The 22806-nt window shown below is 40.6% G+C and overlaps 1 protein-coding gene across 3 annotated transcripts in view; it reads left to right on the top strand.

Moving 5' to 3' along the window:
- TPRG1 (tumor protein p63 regulated 1) overlaps positions 1-22806 on the top strand; it is a 170938-nt gene that overhangs the window by 20317 nt on the left and 127815 nt on the right. For 2 of the 3 annotated variants that reach the window (XM_001362693.3, XM_056808200.1), the window contains exon 2: positions 20122-20351. In XM_001362693.3, coding sequence (XP_001362730.2) covers positions 20130-20351 — 222 coding nt within the window. In that variant the 5' untranslated portion in view covers positions 20122-20129. Of the gene's footprint in view, positions 1-18803; positions 18874-20121; positions 20352-22806 lie in introns of all 3 variants that reach the window. The other variant, XM_056808199.1, reaches the window with a different exon arrangement.

Genomic DNA, 22806 nt, shown 5'->3' with positions numbered 1-22806 from the left:
CAAGGAGGTGTCCTTCGATTGGGGAATGGCTGAACAAATTGTGGTATTTGTTGGTGATAGAATACTATTGTGCCCAAAGGAATAATAATCTGGAGGGATTCCATGCGAATTGGAAAGGATTCCAGGAATTGATGCAGAGTGAAAGGAGCAGAACCAGGAGAACATTATACAGAGAGACTGATACACTGTGGAACAATAAAATGTAATGGACTTCTCTACTAGCAACAATGCAATGATCCAGAACAATTTGGAGGGACTTATAAGAAAGAATACTATTCAAATTCAGAGGAAGAACTGTGGGAGCAGAAACACAGAAGAAAAACAACTGCTTGATCACATGGGTTGATGGGGATATGATTGAGGATGTAGACTCTAAGAAATCACTTTCGTGCAAATATCATTTATATGGAAATAGGTCTGGATCAATGACACATGTAAAAGCCAGTGGAAATGCTCATCGGCTATGGGAAGGGGATGGAGGGAAAGAAGAGCAAGAATGTGATTCTTGTAACTATGGAAAAATATTCTAAATTAACTAATTAAATAAAAATTTCCCCCCCAAAAATGGATCCTTACAATCTTGTTGGGGAGGGGAGAAATATTTACCAATCCTCACTTGAAAACATCTGGAAAAGGCTGAGTAGCTCTTGTTGAATCATTGAATACAACATAGAAGGGCTTTTTTTCCATATATAGTTTGAATTGGGTTGGAAGACTGAATGGCATTATTGGAAATTAACTAGAAAATCTTCTTAAAATAGCTTGTAATCCTCAGATCCAGTCCTTTGGGATTTTGACAGGAGATAGGGAGCATGGCATTGAGAAGAGCTTAGTGTCTTTTGTAAGGAGGACAGGAATGGTTAGAACTAATTAACCTCTTAGGCCCCTTTCAATTCCAAGAATCTATGTAAGTTTGATTCCTTTTAGCATCTCCTTTGACGTGGGTTAGATATGAGGTTTGGTGACTTTCTGTGCTGTTTGTCTTCATCTGTTTATCTTTTCAAGCAATTCTAAACGGTGGGGTGTGGGTCAGGGACCTTTTTGCATGAGATATGAAGGACCATGGTTCCCTGGAAATGTAAGAAGCCAAGTTCCTCTTTTTATGGATCAGGAGTAACTGGACAATATCTGTTAGTGGGCTGGGTTTATTTCTGAAGGGCTCTTATCCTATGAAGACATAGCTAGAGACACTAAGCAAGAAGCCTCAACAAAGAAACAGGTATTTCTTGCCAGGCCAGTGGGGTAGGGCTTCACTAGGGCATGGCAGTTTGACCTCCTGCCTGATTGAACCTTCCCAGATTCTTAGGTGGCACAGTGGATAGAGTTCCATACCTGAAGTCAGGAAGACCACAAGTCAAATCTGGCCTCAAACACTTTCTAGCAGTTTGACCCTGGGTGAGCCTATAAACCTTATTTGTCTCAGTTTCCTCATTTGTTAAATCACCTGGAGAAGGAGATACCAAACCACTCCAGTATCTCTGCCAAAAATTCCCACAGTCTTGAATAATCGAACACTACTGAAACAATAAAACAACCACCACCACCACCACATCTTCTCAGAGGCATAGTGCATATCAAATATAATACTGAATGTCACTAGAGGATTGTTAGGATGACAAATGAATCCCTTGATTCTTTCATTTTGTAATATAGTTGGCATAAGAGACACTTTTGCTATTAACCCTTGGTTCTACATTTGGGATGTATTCATAGAATAAACTGATCACAAATATTCATGTTTGTTGAACCTCATTTTTGTCATTAGATCACAAATTCTTTCCTTTTCTCTTTTCTTGGATACCTTTCATCAAGAAGTAATAAGCTTAAGTTAACAGATTTAGTTTTTACATTTCCATTTTCCATCTAGAGGCTATACTCATCTTTATCCTGCCCTAAATGTAGAGACCTCATTGGGTGCTGCTGGCACCAGTGTCTCACTGGTCCACGATAGTGGTGGTGGTGGTGATGGTGACAAGAATCATGGAAGGCGTCTGTCAGGATTAGAGTGAGGGTGAATGGGGTTGAACTAACTGGCCATGCCACTTCTGTGGCACTGATTGGCTGAGATCCCAACCAACCACATGTCAACACAAATAATTAAAGACAGCCAAAAAGGAGTATTGAACACCTGGGAAAATGCTTCCCCAAGAAAACCTTCTTTCCCCATCTTCACCAAGACAAAAGACAAAACTGTTTTGTTTTGTTTTGAGGCAAAAGGAAGTAAGTAGTGGGAAACCTATAGTTGTATTTGTATAAGGAATTCAGTATTTGGGAACTGCCTCCTTCAAAGCTGATAGAATACTCTTAGACAATTTATACTCTATTGGTTTCCTGTTTCTCTAGAATCCAAATGGAGGCTGGAAAAGGCTCATTTGTCTTCCTAGCATCCCTCTAGTCACTTTCAACATCATATATGATATGGGCAATGTTCCTCTTCCCGAAGTGATAAGAGTTTAGGTTACTTGCTCAAGTCACCCAGCTGGTATGTATCAGGGGAGAACATGAAATCAGGTCTTATTTTTTGCCACAAACAATCAAACAATATTAAGTGATGCCACATTCATCACAGGAAAAAACCTGAATTTACTGTTCTAGGCATTACTCCTATTTCTTTTTAAGATGAAGACAAAGTAGAGGGAGATAAAAGAATGAAACCATTAGGCACTTTATGATTCATGAGATGGATAATACTCAACCAGGACAACTATCACCCTATTAGAAAGGGCAAATAAAGGGGGCATTCACTCAGTTATAAAAAACATTATCACTTGATATCAAAGGATGAGTTTTAGGGTATGGATTTCTATTTATCCCTACTTTTAGTAGGTGTCATCTTGGCCTTTATTCACTATGATTAAAGAGAATTCTGAATTTTCAATTTTTTCAGACCCTATGTGTGAAATGTCAATGAAAAAAGCAAACCAATCAAAGGAGGCAGCTAGGTGGTGCAGTGGATAGAATCAGGAAGAATCAGGAAAAACCAGGAATCAGGAAGACTCATCTCCACAAATTCAAATCTGGCCTCATACATTTATTATCTGCATGACCCTGGGAAAGTCATTTAAAACTGTTTGCCTCAGTTTCTTTATATAAAACGAGTTGGAGATGGAAATGGCAAACCACTCCAGTAGCTTTGTCAAGAAAACTCCATATGGGATCACAAAGAGTCAGACATAACTGAAAAATGACTGACTGAAGAGCTGATGGAGAAAGGACTTGGCAATCCCCATGTGCTCTGCCCAGCTTAGACAACCTTAGACTCAGTTCTGGAGGCTGAAGTTGGAGAAGGACACTGATGAGTTGGAGATTATCCTCCAAAGGGTACATTTATGCCATTTGAGAATTAATTGAAGGAAATGGAGCATCATCAGTTTGGAAAGTTGTTTCGTTGAGGAAAAGGCATTCATGGAGGGTGGAGAGAGAGACATGGTAGCTGGATTCAGGTATTTAAAGGTTTGTCCCATGATACCACATAGCAATAGAATTTAAGAGCTGGAAGAGATATATTGAGCATCTAGTCCAAACAATACAACTAAGGAGTCTTATATATAATATACCAGAAAATGATTTGGTAGCCTCTGATGAAAGGCCTCTCAAGGAAGAAAAATGGATGACCTCTCCAGGCAGTCAATTCTACTTGACCTTGGAGTCAGACGTAGGAGTCATGGAAGCTGCATAGAAACTGATTTATGACTGAGGAAAAGAGGGAATTCCTCACAAGAACAGCCATCCTGCAAGGGAATGGACTACCTTATGAAGAAGTAAGTCCTTCAAAAAGACATGTACAAAAATATTTATAACCGTGGTTTTTGTGGTGGCAAAAAAAATGGAAAATGAGGGGGTGTCCCTCGATTGGGGATTGGCTGAACAAATTGTGGTATACAATGGTGATGGAATATTATTGTGCTTAAAGGAACAATGAACTGGAGGAATTCCATGTGAACTGGAAAGACCTCCAGGAAATGATGCAGAGCAAATGAGAAGAACCAGGAGAACATTGTACACAGAGACTGATACACTGTGGTACAATTGAATGTAAATGACTTCTCTACTAGCAGCAATGCAATGACTCAGGACAATACAGGGGAATTTATGAGAAATATGCTCTCCACATCCAGAGAAAGCACAAGCTTTCTCTGCAGGAGAGCAGAAATGCCTAAAACAAAACATATGATCGATCATGTAGTTCTATATGGATGTAATTAAAGTTTTTATGTTAAAAGATCACTCTGTTATAGAAATGAATAAAATGGAAATAGGTTTTGAACAAGGATACATGTATAACCCTGTGGAACTATTTGTCAGCTTTGGGAGTGGGGAGGAAAGAGCAGGGGGAAGGGTGTGGAAATCATGAGTCATATAACTATGGAAAACTATTCTAAATAAAAACATATTTTAAATAAAAAAATAAAATATTCTAAATGAATAATAAAAATATTCCAAATAAAAAGTAAGTCCTTCCTCAGTAGAAATAAACTTTTTTCTCTTATTACATGAAATTTCAATTTTTAGCATAATTTTAAAAAGGTTTTGAGTTCTAAATTGTCTTCCTTCTTCTTACCCTCCTTCCAGTATTCCCTCTCTGCCCTCCTCTCTCTCTGAGAGAGTAAATAATCTGATTTAGATTTTATATGTGTGATCATGTAAAATTTTTAATTAGAGATTTTAAAGCAAAGTCTTCATTCATTCATTCATTCATTCAAAATACATTTTATCAAACATCTACTAGGTGTCAGATACCAGTCTGGAGACAAAAAGAGAAAAAATAAATCATCCATTTTCTCAAGATCCTTATATTCTTTTCCGTAAAAATACTTTGGAAATTAAATACAAAATCATTACAATGCTGTAATAAAATAATAAAGACACAAAAAATTCCAGGAGGAGAGTAGAAATTTTAGTCATCCTCAAAACAGGTCACCATGACTACTTGCTAGAGAGATTGTCCCATTTTGGAATAGTTTATCTCCAATAACCTCTTTGGTCAGCATAACTCTGGGATTCTACATGCCTTTGATGTTGACTTGTAACCCCATTCATGCCCTGGGAATGTGGCCTTCCCTTTAACTAGATCTATGCCCTCCCTTTCTACCTTTTCCCAAGTTAAGGGAAGGTAACAAGATTAAGGAAAGAAAATATAATAAGATCTTATTAAGTAATTACTCTTTGTCAGAGGCTATGCTAAGCTCTGCACAAATGCTATTTCCGTTGTTCTTCACGAAAAACCCCAAACTGTGAAGTAGGTGATCCTTACTTTCTAGGTGAGGATACTAAGGCAAGTAAAGAATAAGCAACTTGTACAGGGTCACATAGTAAGTGCCTAAGGATAAATTTGAATTCAAGTCATTTTGACTTCAAGTCCATGCTTTATTGACTTAATTACTTTGCTCCTTTAGGGGAACTGGGAAAGGATTCTTCTAGAAGGTAAAATTTTAATTGAAACTTGGAGAAAACAAGGCAAGTCAGAGGTAGAGATAAGGAAAGAAAACATTCTATACATACAGGACAGTCAAGGAAAAGGCCCAGAATCAGATAATGGAGTGTTTAAATTGAAGAACAGCAAAGGCAGTCAGCATCACCAGACAAAAGAATATACAGAATAAAATAGAGAAGGAGAAGGGGGTGGCTTATGAAGGGCTTTAAAAATAGTTTTTGCAAACTCCCCAACTACCCCCTCTTCTATCAGACCATATGAAGTCTTGTCCTCCTGCCCCCAACAAAATTAGCCAGTAGGCCAATGATAGTAAGCCTATGGCACAGGTGGCATGCACAACACTCTTTGTGGACATTTGGCTGCCCTCCCCTACCCCCACGCCCCACTAGAGTTTGTGACTAGAAAGGCAGAGAGACTCAGACAGAGCTGCTCCCTTCCTCCTCTCCATTGTCCCTGATGACATTTTTCATATCACCTGCCCCTCTTCCCAGCAGCCCAATGGGAGCATACAGGATGTAAAATGAGCAGTTGACAAGTGGCGGAAGAGGGGAGCAGAGTGCTCAGGCCAATCCCAGGCCCCTCTCTATATTCACTGAGGACATTCCTCATTTCATCTGCCCCTCTACCCAGCAGTCCAATGGAAGTGCTTTCTCCCTCCCCTGTATGGAGTAAAGTGCCTGGCACTCAGTAGGGGGGGCATGACACCTAGTCTTTGGGTGGGGGTCAAAATAGCACTCAGTCTGAGGGGTGGGATGGGGATGGTGCCCAGCACTCCATCTCTAAAAGGTTTACCATCACTACAGTAGGCTCTTGTTCCCATCAGTGTATGATTCAGCATTTTTGTAGGATCCTCTCTTTAAAAACCACGTTCTCCTGTCTTCCCTCTTGCATCACTTCCTTAGAAAGTTGGCTCCAATTTTGTTTCTTATTCCCTGGTGGAGCAGGCTGGGAAGAAGAGTCATCACTCCTTCCTGATCCTACTTATGTACCTTGCTTATTCTTCCTGCTACAGAGTTTACTGAAGAGAACAGAAGTCATTACTCAATAGCTCAGCCTCCCTGAAGGAAATATCTAGGCATGAATAAATTAGGTCATGCTCTGCTTTTATCATATTGCTCTCTCCAACAAATCATCAGGTATATGCTTTCTTGAAGATCCAAGCTTGTGTTTATGGTGGGTGAGGTTGAGTATTAGCAGCTGACCGACCACTAATGGAAGAGGCCCTTTGCTACTTCTTTTGCTGCTGTTGTCTATGGAGCACCTTGGAGCTGTCCTTGGTGCAAGGCTGATCAAGATTTAGCTTAGCGTGGCCCTCAAATGAGGAATGGCCAGTGACTTCTTAGGAAGGAATCTGATGCCCAGTGAAAGGCTGGCTCCATGATTTGATGACTTAGAAAGACTAGGACATTATTAGGAGGAAAGTTTCAGACATTTGCTTTAACCTTATTAGTAATCATGGAGAGCTCTTAGTTCTGAAGGTGAAGAGATCACTTCTAAAATAGAGAAAGTAATCCTCCCACCTTTGACCCCCCCCCAAACATTGTACCTGGAAAAGGACTTTGCAAACCAATGTGTTATAGAATCATAAGTTCTTCTTCTCCCCCTTCTCCTCTTCTCCTTGTTTTTCTTTTCTTCCTTTCCCTTCTTTTCATTTCTCTTTTTCTATACATATTCCTCCTCTTCCCCCTTCTCCCTTCATTTTTTCTCTTCTTAAAGGCAGCTAGGTGTTTCGGTTGTTAGATTGCTGGTCATCAAATCAAAAAGACCTATTAATTCGATCTCAGATACATCCTGAGCAATGACCCCGAGCAAGTTCCTTAACTAATTGATGCTTTTATTTCCTCAAGTGTAATATGTGGGTAATAATTGCTCTATCTTATAGGTTTGTTGTGAGGATCAAATAAAATGATATTTCTAAAGCATTTAACATGCTGCCTCACATATTATAGACAATATCCAAGATGGCATTAGCTTTTGTGGCTGTCATGTTACCCTACCAACTCCCAATGGACTTGCAGTCCACCAAAGACCACAAAGAACAACGTTTCCCCCTCTTCTCCTTGGGAAATTGACTTTTTGAAGTCAAGGGTAAATTTTTGTCTTAATTTCCTGTCAGTCAGCCAACAAGCACTGATTGAATGTTCTCTCTGAGGCAGGCACTGAGAGTGCATTCTGACTTCTTACCGGGGCCATAATTTCACTCCTTATGATAATCATTTCTTCTTTTAGGTTTATTCTTCTTTCCTACAACTGAAAACATGAGGGACCGCTTTCTCCTTGTAACCTTCTGAGCTTCTCTCATTTGGTTTGAATGCCTTTGATCCAGGTGCTCTATAGAAACCTAATGATGTTTGAGATCCAGAGAAATCAGAAAGCCAGAGTCCAGGCTCCAGTCTACAGTACTTCTACACCCAAGGATGTCCTCATCCCTACCTCCTCCATCAGTCATCTCTCATTATTTTACTGAATTCTCCCTCAGGTCAATCTTTCAAGGAAGGCTTAGGGTTTACTGGCATCTTGTGGGATGATCTGAATTTTCAGGAAGGTCCTCCCTTCTTTTCTGTGGGTGGGGTGAGTGTTCTTCAAAGCTGCTCTGGAATGTATCTAATTTTATCCCCCACACCCCTCTTCCCTATTTAGTTGGGCAGAGCCTAGGTCTAGTAGATCTTCAGAGAACTGAGAACTAATTGGAGTAATTCCTGGACAGGGCAGGATTGGGTCAAAATTATGATGTATACCTATGGAGCTTCTTGTCTTTATGGATTCAATTCAACAAACATCTTTTATACTTAGCACCTACATTGTGCTAGATACAGAGAGGACAAAACCAAAAATGAAAGTAGCTACTGGCATTAAATTAAAGTAGCTACAGTCAAACAAACATTTATTGAGCACTTACAATATGCATAGCATTGAACTGTATCTAGTGTATACATAGAAACAAGCAAACAAACAACAAGCCCTCTTCAGGGCTGTTTGCCCTTAAAATTTCAACTTTTCCATCATTGATACAGGACAGTTTTGGAGAAAAGCTTTCTTGGATTGCTCCTTCTTTTATACCCTCTTCTCTTCCCTCTCAGCGATAGAGACCCTAACAAAGCCCATAACTTTTAATCTCTCATGCAACTTTGTGAACATAATGCTGGGCTTCGGGTACAGAACTAAGTTCAAATCCCTCATCAGAGTATGTGACCCTGGGAAAGTCATTGATCTTTTCTCAGTTTCAAATTAGTCATCAGTAAAATGGGAATAGCTACTCAGACACCATCGATAGCAGCTAGATGAGAAGAACAACATCTCAGTTGACATTGTTTGGATAAGATATGAGTCCCCAGCTTCAATACATCCACAAAGGATCAAGTCTTACTATCTGTTATCATGTTATACATTTCATGTCCCTGGATGTTGCCCCCTGGCTTGTTAATATGCCCTAAGGTCCTCTGGCTTTGACATTAACCCTGTTAGTGCACCTGTTCAGGACTTTTCATCCATATGTCTTATGGGCTCCCTCCCTCAATAGAATATGTGTTGCTTAGGAAAAGGGATTGTCTTTCTTTTTCTATTGCAATCTAGTTAATAAATACTTTTTCACTCAGTTCATATATGCATGCATGCATCCATCCATCCATCTACTACTTCATCTATTCGTTATAGTCAGGGTTGTTGTGAGGATCAAATAAGATAATATATGGTAAATGCTTTGGATTCCTTAGAGTACTTTTTTTTTGGATTTTTACAATGGTATTTTCTCCAATCCAGTAATTGGGGAGGAACAGCACATATAGCTGATGGTCAAAACACAATAACAGAAAGTGGTAGAGTGAAATGGAACACTATAGATTTGATTAATATGTGAACTTAACAACCAAAATTAATTCTTAAAACAATCAGCAAATACAATTTATGTGACAGGATACAGGCACTGAATTCAAGAGTCCTTTTCTTCAATTCCCATAGCTGCATTACAGACTTTTTCACTATTTTGGAGGGGAACAAAACTGGAACAGTTAGCAATCAATAAAGCAACAGTGTCTGAAAAGGCTTAAAAAGTCACCTCGAGACTCTTTAAGGTTCCTTCCCCTCCCCAGTATCATCACCAGATGGGACAGAGACTGAATCTGCTTTGATGATGAGAAAGTATGGAGAGATAAAATGTCTCTTGCAGGGGGGGTAAGTTCTTTTCATAAAAGTCTTGAGTTCCTCCAAACCTTAGAGTACTTTTTAAAATTATAATTGTTATTATTATTAAAAGGCAGCACCGTTAGTCTTGAAGCATCAAGGCTTGGTAAATTAGGCTAAGGACTCCAAGTAGGGAGTGAGAAAAATGAAGCTGGATCCTACTTCTCCCACTTAAGCACTGGCTGGCGAATTTTGAGCTACTCCTAGTGCCCCATCTGACTCTCAATTTCTTTATCTGATTCCCTTCACAGGATTATCAGTGGTAGAAAAGTTTAATTTTCTGGACCTTGATTCACTTCTCTGTAAAATGAAATAACTAGACTTTTTATCTCTAAAGTTTTCTTTGTGAACCTAAGGCTCTCATTCTGGGATTGCTGCATTCTCCCACGTCATTGTCGGGTTTTTAATTCTGCTTGTTCCCTGGCAAAGAGCTTTACCCCACTCAAAAATCGTAATTCTTATAGAATTAGGTCATGGTAGTCAGGTGTATGGGTCTGGGGTTCTGGAGCAGGACTGGTGCCCAAGTTCTCTATATTTAGTGCTAGCAGCCAAAACCAGTAGTGAAACTGACTACTGTAAGTTCCCAAACCCTACAGGCAATGGATCCAGCCCTCTAATTTTAAGATGATTTATTTGATTTGACTACTTGAGCACACCAAGCATTTTTTAAATTGATCCCCAAAAGTGCTCTGAGTAGGCAACTTATTTTGAAGGATGTCTAGAGCCCTAAAAATCAGCTGTCCTTTTGATTTCTTACTTTGAATTTCTCCCTTGCTGCCTACCAATCCCATCTGGCTTCTTGCTATTGAGCCTCCTACTTTGATCCAGGAGTGTTTAGAGTATATGAGTGTTCTCATTGTCTTTGGAGAGATGGGGAAATATGGCTGCCTAATGCTGTGTGTATTGTCATATGTGTTAGTTTTGAGGATATACATTTTTTATTCTTCTTTGAACTCTGATTCCCAGTAATGAATCACATGGTAGATGGGGGGGGGTAGCGATTGAAAAACAAAGCATAGTAATAAAAATTAAACAAAAACAAGCCCTCAGTGCCATCCAGGCAATCTTACCTTCTAAATGCATTGCTATATATTCCCTTCTCCTCTTTGTTTCCTCTTCCTCCTCTGTACACACCTTTATCTGGCACAACCTGGGCTCTTTAAACATTTTTTAAGAATGTGGCTTTCTCTGTCTATATCTGAACATCCACTGAGCCTCTTAAGATGTCCCATATCTTCAAGATACTTTTTTTCTCTGTCTTATATAAGGAATGGATCAACCCATTGGAGCAAGGCAGCCTTATAATATCCCTAATCCATTAAGGTATTGTGCATACTACTTCCTTAAAGCAAGCCAAGATATTTTCAGGAAATAATGGATAGGAGACTGATCAAGGATGGCCATGATTCAGTTGACATGCCTGTTCTTAAGAGACACAGAACAGATTTTCTTAATCCCCCTCCAACAAAGCCTTCCAGATTGTTTATGTCATTCTTTCCTTCCTTCCTTCCTTCCTTCCTTCCTTCCTTCCTTCCTTCCTGCCTGCCTTCCTTCCTTCCTTCCTTCCTGCCTTCCTGCCTTCCTGCCTTCCTGCCTTCCTGCCTGCATTATTTCCTCCCTCCCTCCCTTCCTTTTCTTCTACTCTTCTTCTTCTTCTTCTTCTTCTTCTTCTTCTTCTTCTTCTTCTTCTTCTTCTTCTTCTTCTTCTTCTTCTTCTTCTTCTTCTTCTTCTTCTTCTTCTTCTTCTTCTTCTTCTTCTTCTTCTTCTTCTTCTTCTTCTTCTTCTTCTTCTTCTTCTTCTTCTTCTTCTTCTTCTTCTTCTTCTTCTTCTTCTTCTTCTTCTTCTTCTTCTTCTTCTCCTTCTCCTCCTTCTCCTTCTTCTCCTTCTCCTTCTCCTTCTCCTTCTCCTTCTCCTTCTCCTTCTCCTTCTCCTTCTCCTTCTCCTCCTCCTCCTCCTCCTCCTCCTCCTCCTCCTCCTTCTTTGTCTCTGTCTCTTCCTCTCTGTTTGTATCTCTCCCTTTCTCTGTCTCAGTCTCTGTCTCTCTGTCTCTGTCTTTGTCTCCCTCCCAGGACCACATCAACTGTTATCTACTGGATTATTGCAACAGATTCTAATTATTCTCACTATTTCCAAGATTCTCCTGATTCTAAATTAATCTTCCATTTAAATGTCAAAATCTTCTTGCTAAAGCAAAGGTCTGATCATGTCAATTCCCCAATCAAAATACTTTCAAGTGTCCCCTACTTCCACTCAAAACAAATTCCACTTCCTTGAGCCTGGTTTTTAAAGCATTCTTCAGAAGAGTTGAATTGGTAGAGGGAGCTCCTTCACTTGCAATTCACTAGCACAAAGCATATTTTTAAAAAGGAAGAAAAATTCCTTTGTCTAAATTTTATGAACTTTCATGAAACCCATTTCTCTATTCTACTCACTCCTCAATAGGTATTATTGTTCTGGAGAGTGTCTAAGGCATCTGAGACAAAAGTCAGGTAATATGGAGAATCAGAGCCAGTCTGCCTTCTTTGGGTGGCAGTATTGGTTCCTGGCACTCTGGGATAATCCAGGACAATCCTTGGTTTGTTCCATCCCCAGACACTCCCTCATAGCTGGCTTTGGTTTGTTAAAATTTTCAGGAAGTAAGTCCTGATCTGGGATATGGAATGGTGAGTTATTTTGACTTAGGAGACTGAATCATTGGATTCTACCTCTGGAGCTGGAAGGCATTTCAGAACTCATTAAATCCAATCCCCTTTATTTATGGATGAGGAAATTAAGGCCCAGAGAGGAAATGTATTTGCTCAAGGTAACACAGGTAATCAATCATCTGCCTAGGGGCTTAGGAATCCTGATCTCCTCCTGGATCAAGAGCTGGTTGTCTTTTTTTAATTGGTGAATGACTTCACATCCCTGCAGTTATCCTATAGAGAGAGACAGACAGAGAATTCTGATGGAGGCCTTCAGTCACTATGAACACAATCTTGTGATATAAGAAGACTTATGTGAGCCCCATGGAAACGTTCTTTCAGCTAGATCGAGCTGGGGTATCTCCTGGATTATTTGCAACATATGTGTTTTTTGTTTTTGTTTTGTTGTTGTTGTTATTGCTTTTTTTGAGCAAGAGGAGGAAAGCAGGGAGAAAGATAAGAAAGACTGAACTGGAAATAGCTGGTCTATAATTCACTTAACTGAGAAGGGAGGCAAGGCATATTAGGAAGGCAAAAGGCTGCTTGATGTAATGAACATCTGAGGGGACTGGATTCAAATAAAGTTTCAAATTTAGTAATTCTATTTATTAATTCTATCTAGTGTGCTCCTCATACATGTTTCTGGTAGGGATATGTGACTCAGTGAAAAGATGGCTGTTCTTGAACCTGTGTGCTCATACTACAAATCATCTCCTAGAATACAGAATCATAGAAGGTGAAGCTGGTGTGGATTGATAGGAAATGAAACCCATCTCTTAAATTTTCAGATGAAGACACTGAAGCCCAGAGAGGCAAAGATATTTGCCCCAGGTCACACAGAGTTAATGTCTGAGCCTCATGAATTTTTATAAAGGCCAGGTCTTTGACTGACAATTCTATACTCTTTCTTCTTCCTTACTCAGCTTCTGCATCATAGGGGTCCACCTTAGGCGGATGGGAAGTGCTAGGGACCTAAAAGATTCAGCATAAACACCATTTTTATTTAGGGGATGGAGTAGCAGGCTGGCATATTACAGTTCTACTTTGCAAAATGTGAAAATGTAAAGAGCTCTTTGCCAAGTCCGTTACTTCAACTGGCAGAGAGACATAGCTTGTCAGAGAACTGAAAAGCTGGACCACTAAAGTCCGCTATTTGTGTGTGATTTTGCTGAGAGAGAGAGAGAGAGAGAGAGAGAGAGAGAGAGAGAGAGAGAGAGAGAGAGAGAGAGAGTTCTTATGGAAAGACTGCACACATAAATTCCCATAAATTACCTTCCTTAAATGTCAAAATAAGAAGCTGATCCTTATTTTTATGATCTGCCTTGAGTGTATTAACACTCCCCCTACCCCACTGAAAAGGAGCGAGTGAAAATTCCTACATCCAAAAACACATTCAGTATCTCAGCATCAGAATAGCTCACAACCCAGCTACAGGACTCAACAATGCATCCAAGAAGCTTAGTGGAGAAGAACAAACAGCACGCCTAACTTCCAGTCAAGAAATAGCCATTAAATGGCTGCTTCCACAGTGTCAAATCCAATCAATTCCCTCAAGAACCAGAACCCCCCCCCCACTAGTCCCCCATTCCCCTTCAACTTCGCTGCTTCCCGCTTACCTTGAAATGTCTCTGTAAAGCTAGCCTTTCTTTTCTTTCATTGGTGAATTCCCCCAGGATGGGCTCGCCTGCCTTCATGCTTTTTCTGAAACTGGACGTGAATTGCAAGATTTCATTAGAATGTTAGCTCCTTGAGGACAGATGCTTCCTTTCTTCTTGATTTATTTCTTTTTTCCCCAGCACTTAGCACAGTGCCTGCTATGTAGCATATGCTCCATAAATGCTCATCGCCTTCCTTCCTGTCTCTTTGTCCTTTCATTCCTCTTTGCTTAATCATCACCCGTATCAAATGCTCTAACTGCAGTGACTCCAAAGTCCTGGAAGCCCAGGTCCCCTTTTCTGTCATCACTCACTTATTGAACTCCTGGGATCTCATGGGTTTGGTTATTTTCATGCAGACGATTCCCAGATTGATATCTCTAACCTCAGTCCAGAACCAGAGCATAACGCAGTCCTGCTGAGACTCAATTGGGCATCAGCAATTGCTTAGTGGACTTTCCAAACCAGGCTGTCTAAACTTTTCTCCTCCTCCTCCTCCTCCTCATTCCCCTTATGCCCCTCCCCACCCAGGAATTCTGATTCTACCCCATTTGTGGCCTTTGACCCCATCTTGTCTGAAACCAAGCTGCCACACTACTCCCTGGATATTTCCAAACCATGTATGCGCCTCTCCCCCCTCTACCTCTCTTTTATGTATTGTCTTCCCTTTTTAGTAACTGGATTGGGGGGAATCTGACAAGCCAACTGGTTTCTATTTGGGTCTGCCCAGTTTAGTGCAGTGTTTGGCATAACAGAAGAGTTGCATTCATTCATTCCAAATTGGAGGCACTTTGGACCTTTCAAACTCAATGTACTTAAAGCAGACCTGTCTTTTCTTTCACACAAACTTGAATCCTAGACATCCTGATTTCTGTGGTGAGTCACTGTCCATCCTGGCTGGCAATTCCTTTAGCTCAATGCCATTCCCTTATTCTCTTTCTCCCTTACTCCACATATCCACTTAGAAGTCAACTATTAAAAAATCTATCACCACACAATATCTCTTGTATCTGGGTCTTCTATACTTACAGAGGTACAACTCTATTCTCAATCCTCATTACTTTTCACTGGGAACATTGTATAGCATCCTAATCAATCCTCTTTCCTGGAGTCTCCATCCTCTTGAATTCATTCTCTGTACAGCAAGCAGAGTGATTTTTCTTACGTATAGGTCTAAAATTGGGTTACTCCCTTGCTCAACAAATTCCAGTGGCTCCTTATTATCTCTAGTCCCTGATACAAAATCCTCTGTTTGATATTTAAAGCCCTTCAAAATTGGACTACCATCTAGTTTCCTTTAACCCTCTTACGGCAATGGAGAAGGAGATTGACTTGACAGAATATTTCTTGGGTAGCAAAAGTGGCTTTTTCATTGATCCTCCCTCAAAGTACTTTATCTCCCATCTCTAGGTCTCTGTACTGGTTGTTGCCCATTTCTGGAATGCACTCCTTTCTCACCATGGTCTCGGAGAATGACTAGTTTTCTTAAAAAATAGAATTAAAATTCTGCCTTTTGCATGAAGTCTTTTCTATCTTTTCTCTGTTTATGCTCATATCCAAGGGAAAAACAAAACAAAACAAAACAAAAAGAAAAGCCAAACCAAAACAGTGTTTGTCTATATGCTGCCATTAAATATGTCCGAATTGACTGCCAGAAATAGAATATAAGCTCCTTGAGAACAGAAGTTGCTTCATTTTTGCCACAGTATCCCCAAGCTTTTGCACAATTCTTGATAAAAGAATTCTGAGCTGTGTCTTAAAGGGAACCAAGTAAATGCAAAGACAATGTTGAGGGGGGAGAAGCTTTTATGGTTCACTGGGGGCTCAGAAGATAATTTGTTGGTGCTTATTGTATGAGAGAAAAGATCCCAGGCCACTTTGAAGATGCCTCACATCTCAGTCTCATTGTACCCATCAGGTAAGCTGGAAAATTATCTGAAAGTCAGTTAGTGAGCCAGATATCATTTAATAAGCATCTACTATGTGCCAGACACTCTACTGGGTGTTAGGAATATGAATAAAGGGGAAAACATTAACTCTGTTCTCAAAGAGCTCACATTCTAATGTAAACCAGCAAATAACAATATTCAAATGGGATGTGCACAGGGTAGAGCAAAGAAAATATCAAAGGGAGGGACTAACATTAAAGGGGCCTAGGCAAGATTCCTTGCAAAAGGTAGGGTTTTAGCAGGGAACCGAAGGAAGCCAGAGAAGCCAGGAAGCAGAGGTGATGGGGAAGAACAGCCCAAATATCAAGCACAATGAATGGCAACTCCGAGGGATAGGGGAGTTGAGTGTTTTGTGTGAAAGGAAGAGCAAGGAAGTCAATGTCATTGGATCAAAGATTACATACGGTGAGGAAAGTAAGTTAAAAGAAGACTAGAAAGGTAGGAATGGATAATGTTATGAAAGGTTTTGGAAGCCAAAGAGAAGGTTTTCAGTTTGATCCTGTAAAGAGACTGACACGAGCTCCTTGCAAGCACATGGGTCAGAAGAATCAAAGGAGGGGAAGGGAAATGTTTAATCTGTAGACCAAAGAAAATAAACAGAGCTCATTATAGAGCTCATCGAAAGGCAGATCTATAAGCCACTCTACCTTATTCCCAATGAAGCAAAACTGAAAACAAAAAATTAATTAGCCTCAGCCCATTATGATCATACTTTGGGTAGGAATTCTACCAAGGCATGACAACTCTAAGGCATTAGTAGATGTTTCCTCCTGAGGTTCTCCTTCAAGTGTTGCTCCATTTTACTGAATGTAGGTGTCAGTCTGCCTACAGTTCTCAGCCACTGTAAGCATGTAAGCAGATGATGATGGCCATCCTTTCCCATCACCCTTTGCAACAATTGTTCTTCAACCATCCTGGGCTGTGTCTGTTCTGTTGCTATTCAGCATATGGTACTGACTGACATTTGCAGTTGCTGCCTTCATAGAAATACTTTGAGCCATCTCAGTGGTTGAGTTTTGCAGATAAAATACGTCTTCAGAATCGTCTTCCACTGCTGAAATTTGGATCTTGCACTGGGTAGAGATACTTCCTTTTTCCCTTTCTGCATCCATCTCTAATACAGTGCCTCAAAAGAATCCCTACTCTGCAATCTACTCTTTTTATGACAATTCCCCATGACTCTTGGCTAGTGACTAGTGACTTGGCTAATGACTAATGACTAAACTCTTGGCAACCTGGCTAGTGTTTACCTCTGCATGTTATCTCTCTTGATTTCCTTCAAGACTCAGTTTAAGGGAGCAGCTGGCTAGCTCAGTGGATTGAGGGCCAGGCCTAGAGATGGGAGGTCCGAGGTTCAAGTTGGACCTCAGATACTCCCTAGCTGTGTGACCCTGGGCAAGTCACTTAGCCCCCATTGCCTCGCCCTTATCACTCTTCTGCCTTAGAACCAATACATAGCATTGTTTCTAAGGTGGAAGGAAGGTAAGGGTTTTTTAAAGACTCACCTTCTTTAGGAGGACATTCTGCCTTCTTCTGCTCCAAAGTTTCTAGTACCTTCCATAGTAAGACTGGTTTTTCATCTTCTCTGTATCTATATCTTCACAGGGAAGGGACTTGTTTTTCCTTCTTAAAATGACCATCAGCTCTTACCACAGTGACTGACACATAGCAAACCCTTAATGAATATTTGTGACTTATTTATCAAAGAAAGACCATCCCAAAGCCTACTCTGCTGCGTCCACCTCCTTTCCTAGTGCCAGTGTGAATAGTATTATCTTTACCGTGCCAGTACCCAGGCAGCCCACCTCCCACTCAAGAAAACAAAGTCTCTGGAGACTCAGCATGGACAGACCCCTCCCATTTGGCCCTCAACTTCCTTTCATTCTTTCTGGCAACAATTTGGCACATGACTCTTCTGGAACGCATCGAGTAGCAGGGTAGGAGGGAAGTCGTTCTGGAACTGCTAGGCTCAGTTTACCTTCCATCACAGAATTCTGTAGCTGCAACATTGTCTAAAGTGGGGGGAAGTCTCTCCCATTTCGCTGCCGTGAGACTGAGCCCCCAGTGAGTAAGCAGATGAAGGTGAGACTCCTAAAATCTGGAGATCTCCCAAAAGGCATTCCCACCAGCAACTAGTCAGCTCAGGGATCAGCTGGCCAATGTTCTCATTGACAAGCATATTCACTTCTCTACTCCATTCCTGGCATTGGGGGAACGAGGAATGAATATGGGAAAAGGCAGTTTGGGAACAGAGTTTTGGGCTGGGCGTCTTTTGCCATTATGAATTCAGCATGGCCTAACATTTCTATAGAACTGACATATACTGATGGATAAAGCTGAAGACCTATGCAATGAGAAAGCTAAGAATGGCTGGAGGATGTGGGGAGGGAGAACACCTCAGACTCCAGTGTAAGCAGCAATAAACCAGGATAAGCAAGCCTCCCTTTATTCATCTGATATGATTTCAGCCTGGAGAAAAGGTTAAATTTCTTTGAGACTGACCATCAGACCATCTCATTCTAACATCCACAGGCCTGTTAAAGGATCTGTGAGGGGGCTCTTTTCCCTTGGATAAGTAGAGCCCCTGGGGGCAGCTGGGTGGCTCAGTGCATTGAGAGTCAGATCCAGAGATGGGAGGTCCCAGGTTCAAATCTGGATTCAGACACTTCCCAGCTGTGTGACCCTGGGCAAGTCACTTGACCCCCATTGCCTAGCCCTGACCACTCTTCTGCCTTGGAGCCAATACACAGTATTGATTTCAAGACAGAAGGTAAGGGTTTTTATTCAGAAAAGAAGTGCCCCTTTTGTGTGCTTCTCTGATATACTTTTTGTTTGGATGGAAGCCAGCTGGAGGAAGGGAGGTAAAGGGTTACTAAATGAAGTTATTCTCTTGTTTTCCAGCTAGCAGCATTCGCTTCATGAGCTTTTTAAGGGAGTGAGTTTTGGCTGAGGACAAGGTGGCAAAGAAAAGGTTAGGACTTTCTCATCACAAAAGCTCAAGGCTCCAAGGCTAGGATAGAGGGACCCTGGAGAGAGCTCCTTCCATTGAGAAAGCATGGTAATGGTGCTCAAAGACTGTACAATTGCTAACACTCAAATTGCACTTACTATGTGCCTTACCCTGGATTAAGCAACATAACATGCTGGCTAGTATCACCTAAGCAATTTATCCAGATACGCTACTGAATTTTGACCTCCAAGGACATGGGTATCCTTTTCAAAGATGCAGATCACTACCCTTCCATGTCTGACCATTCTGGGTGATTCTAATTCACATTAGTCACCCATTAATTCCCCACTGGGAGAACACCAAATGAACTTGGACCCTTCCAAGCACTCTGAAAGTAATTCTAAGCCATTCTAAATGCACTTGTCCTCCCCGTGTCCTGAATGGATACGTTTTCTTCTTCCTCAGATGCAACTGAAGCACTCTGGCTGGCCCTTGTCATTATTCCACAGCGATTTTAACTTTTTATCTTGCAAAGTTTGAAGCTTGGCCAAAGGAATTGTTGAGTATTTCACCTAATCTTACCCTGTGGGGAAAACTGAGGCTGAGAAAGTCAAGGCACTTACTAAATATTAATTTCCAACAAAAGAAAAGTAGTATTTGCTTATTCTTTGCTAATGCAATATATGATGGGCTGGACTACCAGTCCTTGAAAGATGTTTTAAAATGTGTGTTTTTCATGTTTGCATGAGTGTACATACAAGACAGACTTTATATGCCTCATTTCTCAATATTCTGCCATGAAATTGAGACAGGTTTATCATGGAATCTCAAATGTGTCTGGATCCAGGTGCATTTTCAAGATAAATTGTTTTGAATTCCTAGGCAGGTACCATCATATGAAACCTCCCTCCTCATCTCGTGTTCAATTCTTTGTCCCCCATCAGTAAGGATGGATGGAAATAACTCACGTCTCACTCTCTTTCTCTTTTCGAAGCAATGATTGCTGTTTGCCATCCAGCCCCCTTCCTTCTCTCTGCCACAGATGGTCCCTAATTCCCTTTCCCCAGAGTAGCCATGAAAAGATGCAGATGGTATTTTGGGAGTCTGTGTCATTAGACTAAATCTACTCAGACCTCTAGTTAGTCATCTCAGGGAATTGTTTGTCAATTTTCAAGAATTCCAAACTGCTAAACTTGGCCTGTTTTATAGCAGCCAAAACATACGTGCTTCCTCTCTTCCAATGCTATGTCTTCCATCCCTCTTTTTCAGGCCATAGAATGTCGACCATTGGCAGTTTTGAAGGGTTCGAGCCAGTGTCACTGAAGCCAGATGATGATGACCATCCCTCAGAAAGAGAGAGACTACCAGTTGAGGAGCGGAGCTCAGGAAGAGATTCAGCATCTGACAGGATTGCAAGGCAACCTAGTGTGACTGAATCAGCTCTCTATCCAAATCCCTTCCTTCAGCCACGTTCTACACGCAAATACTTTGTTACTCGGGTAATGGATCCTTATTTCTGTTTCTTAAACCACATCATAGATTTCCTGGGAGTGGGCAGAGGTCTAGGCTGGAAGTTCTTAAGAGAGAATATACTAGCATCTAGAGGGTTAAAATGAAATCTTGTGATGCTTGGTGACTGAATCAAAATAGGACACTGTATCTTGAGTTAGAAAGACCCTCAGAGGCCATCTAGCCCAACATTCTCATTTTACAGGGAATGGATCTGAGACCAAGAGAATTAAAATGACTTCTCTAAATGCATACAGCTAAGAAGCAGAGCCATTATTGAAATTCAGGATCCGCAGCTCTAAATTCACCAAGCTCTTCATCTTCCTCAAGTCCAGTTCCCCCAAGATCTCTTCACCTCATTCATTTACTCATTCATTCCTTTATCTTACAGTTATCAAGTGTCTGCTATGATCAGGAAGGCATACAAGGCAGAATATGTAATAAACAAAGCACATGAGAATTTTCCAAGAAAAGACAAAATGTCCTTTGTAGCTGAGCAGGAGGAAAAGAAGGAGAGAAGGGAGAGTTTCACAAAGAAGAGGAACCCTCTGTGTACACTAGAAAGTCCTGGATCTGACATGGAGATGCTGAAGAGGGCAGTGGGAATGTCCAATCAAGCATAAGGAGTTGTGTGGCCCCAAATACAAGGATGGAAAGGGAAAGAGCAGACAGGGAGTGAAGAACACATTAATACTAGGCTAGGACATGGTCTATGTACAAAGGGTAGATGAGAAAGTGGATAAAGTGTTGGAGCCATTGTCACTTTCAAATCCTGCCTTTTATCCTTCCTAGATGAGAGCATCAAATAACCAATGTGAGATGAAATTTTCTCATTCTAAAAGAGGGCTAATTGTATCTGAGGGGTTTTGAGATTCAAATGAGATAAATTCTGTAAGTCATTGAGGAAAATCTTAGTCTTATCATTGTGCAGTTACCATATGCATGCATACAAATGTACTTCATATATTGGCTATAGAATGGGGTATATAGATAGATGTGGACTGGATCTGTGAATTTATTGTGATAGGGAACTCCCAGTAATGAGACTTCCTTATGCAGATTTATCAACTATACAACCAATTCATTAATCTAGAAATAGTTATTAAGTACCTACTATGTGCCAGGAAATGGGTTGCCATTGGAATAGAAGTACAAAAATGGCACTGTACATTCTAGCAGTGTGCTTCCATCCTAATAGCACCTGATTGTTTTAGAAACTTCTGGGGGTCCCTAAAAGGCTAGACGACTTCTTCCTATAACATAAACAGGCCATGTTAGAAATAAGACTTGAACCTCTGTCTTACTGACTTTCAAGGCTTCTCTTTTCTTTCTTCTACATCACAGTGCCTTCACACACACAGAGCTATATATATATGTGCAGATGTGTATGTACATATGCATGTGTATACAGGCATGTATGCATGTGAGTATTTGTGTGTTTATAAAGAACTTTTGATTTGTTTCCCTTATTTGTTCCTCAACTTCTTTCCAATTCTTTAAATTTGAGTCTCTATGAAGCTTCTGACTTTGTCTCTCTTCTTTCTCTTGCCTTTGTCCCATGGCAAACATTTTCCTCTGGGATTACCATTTTACCCTGAATAAATGACCCTCAGGCTCTGATTAGAGCTGTAAGGGTTAAAAATTAAAAGGGTTGGACTAAATATATAAGAATGCGCTCACCATAAATTAATATATCTCAAGTTATGATGACTTTTTATGTTAGTTTATTTACAAAAGGAGAAAGAGTGAAAGTAAGAAAATCAGAGAGAGAAAATAATTACTCTGGCCCAGTCTGAACCAGGCAGGGCTTCAGAGGCTCCAGCAAAGTGGGGACAAGAGGTAAATTAAACAAGGGTTTTAGCCACAAAGCCTCCTTAAAGACAAAGGGCCTCTCCAGAGGCTAGTACCTCTCAGAAAAGAAAAAAAAAACAGAAAAGGGAGTCAGTCTTTTTCACTCACCCATGTGGTAGTTCTAAGGGGAAAAAATCCAAAAGCAGTCCAAAGTCCCAAACTGGAGCTTTTTCAAGATCAAGTTGAAGGCAAAAGACCCCCTCACAGGAAGTTCTTGCCACTTTTAAAGGCCATTCTTTTTATCACTTCCTGTGCCTTCCTTCCATTTTAAATGGACCAATTATAGCTAAAGCTTTGCTTAGGACTGCCTAGGGGGCAGTCAATCAATTCTGATTCCTCACTAACCATAGAACATGTGGTTTACAGACCTCCCCATACTTAAGAATAGATGGAGTGTATACACTTCTGGTGATTAAATCTAAAAATGGGCAGAGGAGAGTTAATCTTATCTTCACAATCCCTCATGTGATCCTTTGGGAGACTAGTCTCCCCAGTTGATCATTTGAAATAATCATCTTGTAATCCTAAATAACTTCTAACTACAAGTGCACACAATATTGTACCTTCTAAGAGGGAACTACAATAGTTAGAGAT

Source organism: Monodelphis domestica, chromosome 8, assembly GCF_027887165.1.
Source record: "Monodelphis domestica isolate mMonDom1 chromosome 8, mMonDom1.pri, whole genome shotgun sequence".
Classification (NCBI taxonomy): Eukaryota; Metazoa; Chordata; class Mammalia; order Didelphimorphia; family Didelphidae; genus Monodelphis; species Monodelphis domestica.
The sequence above is the reverse complement of the archived record's forward strand: the minus strand, read 5'-3'. Positions and strand labels throughout refer to the sequence as shown.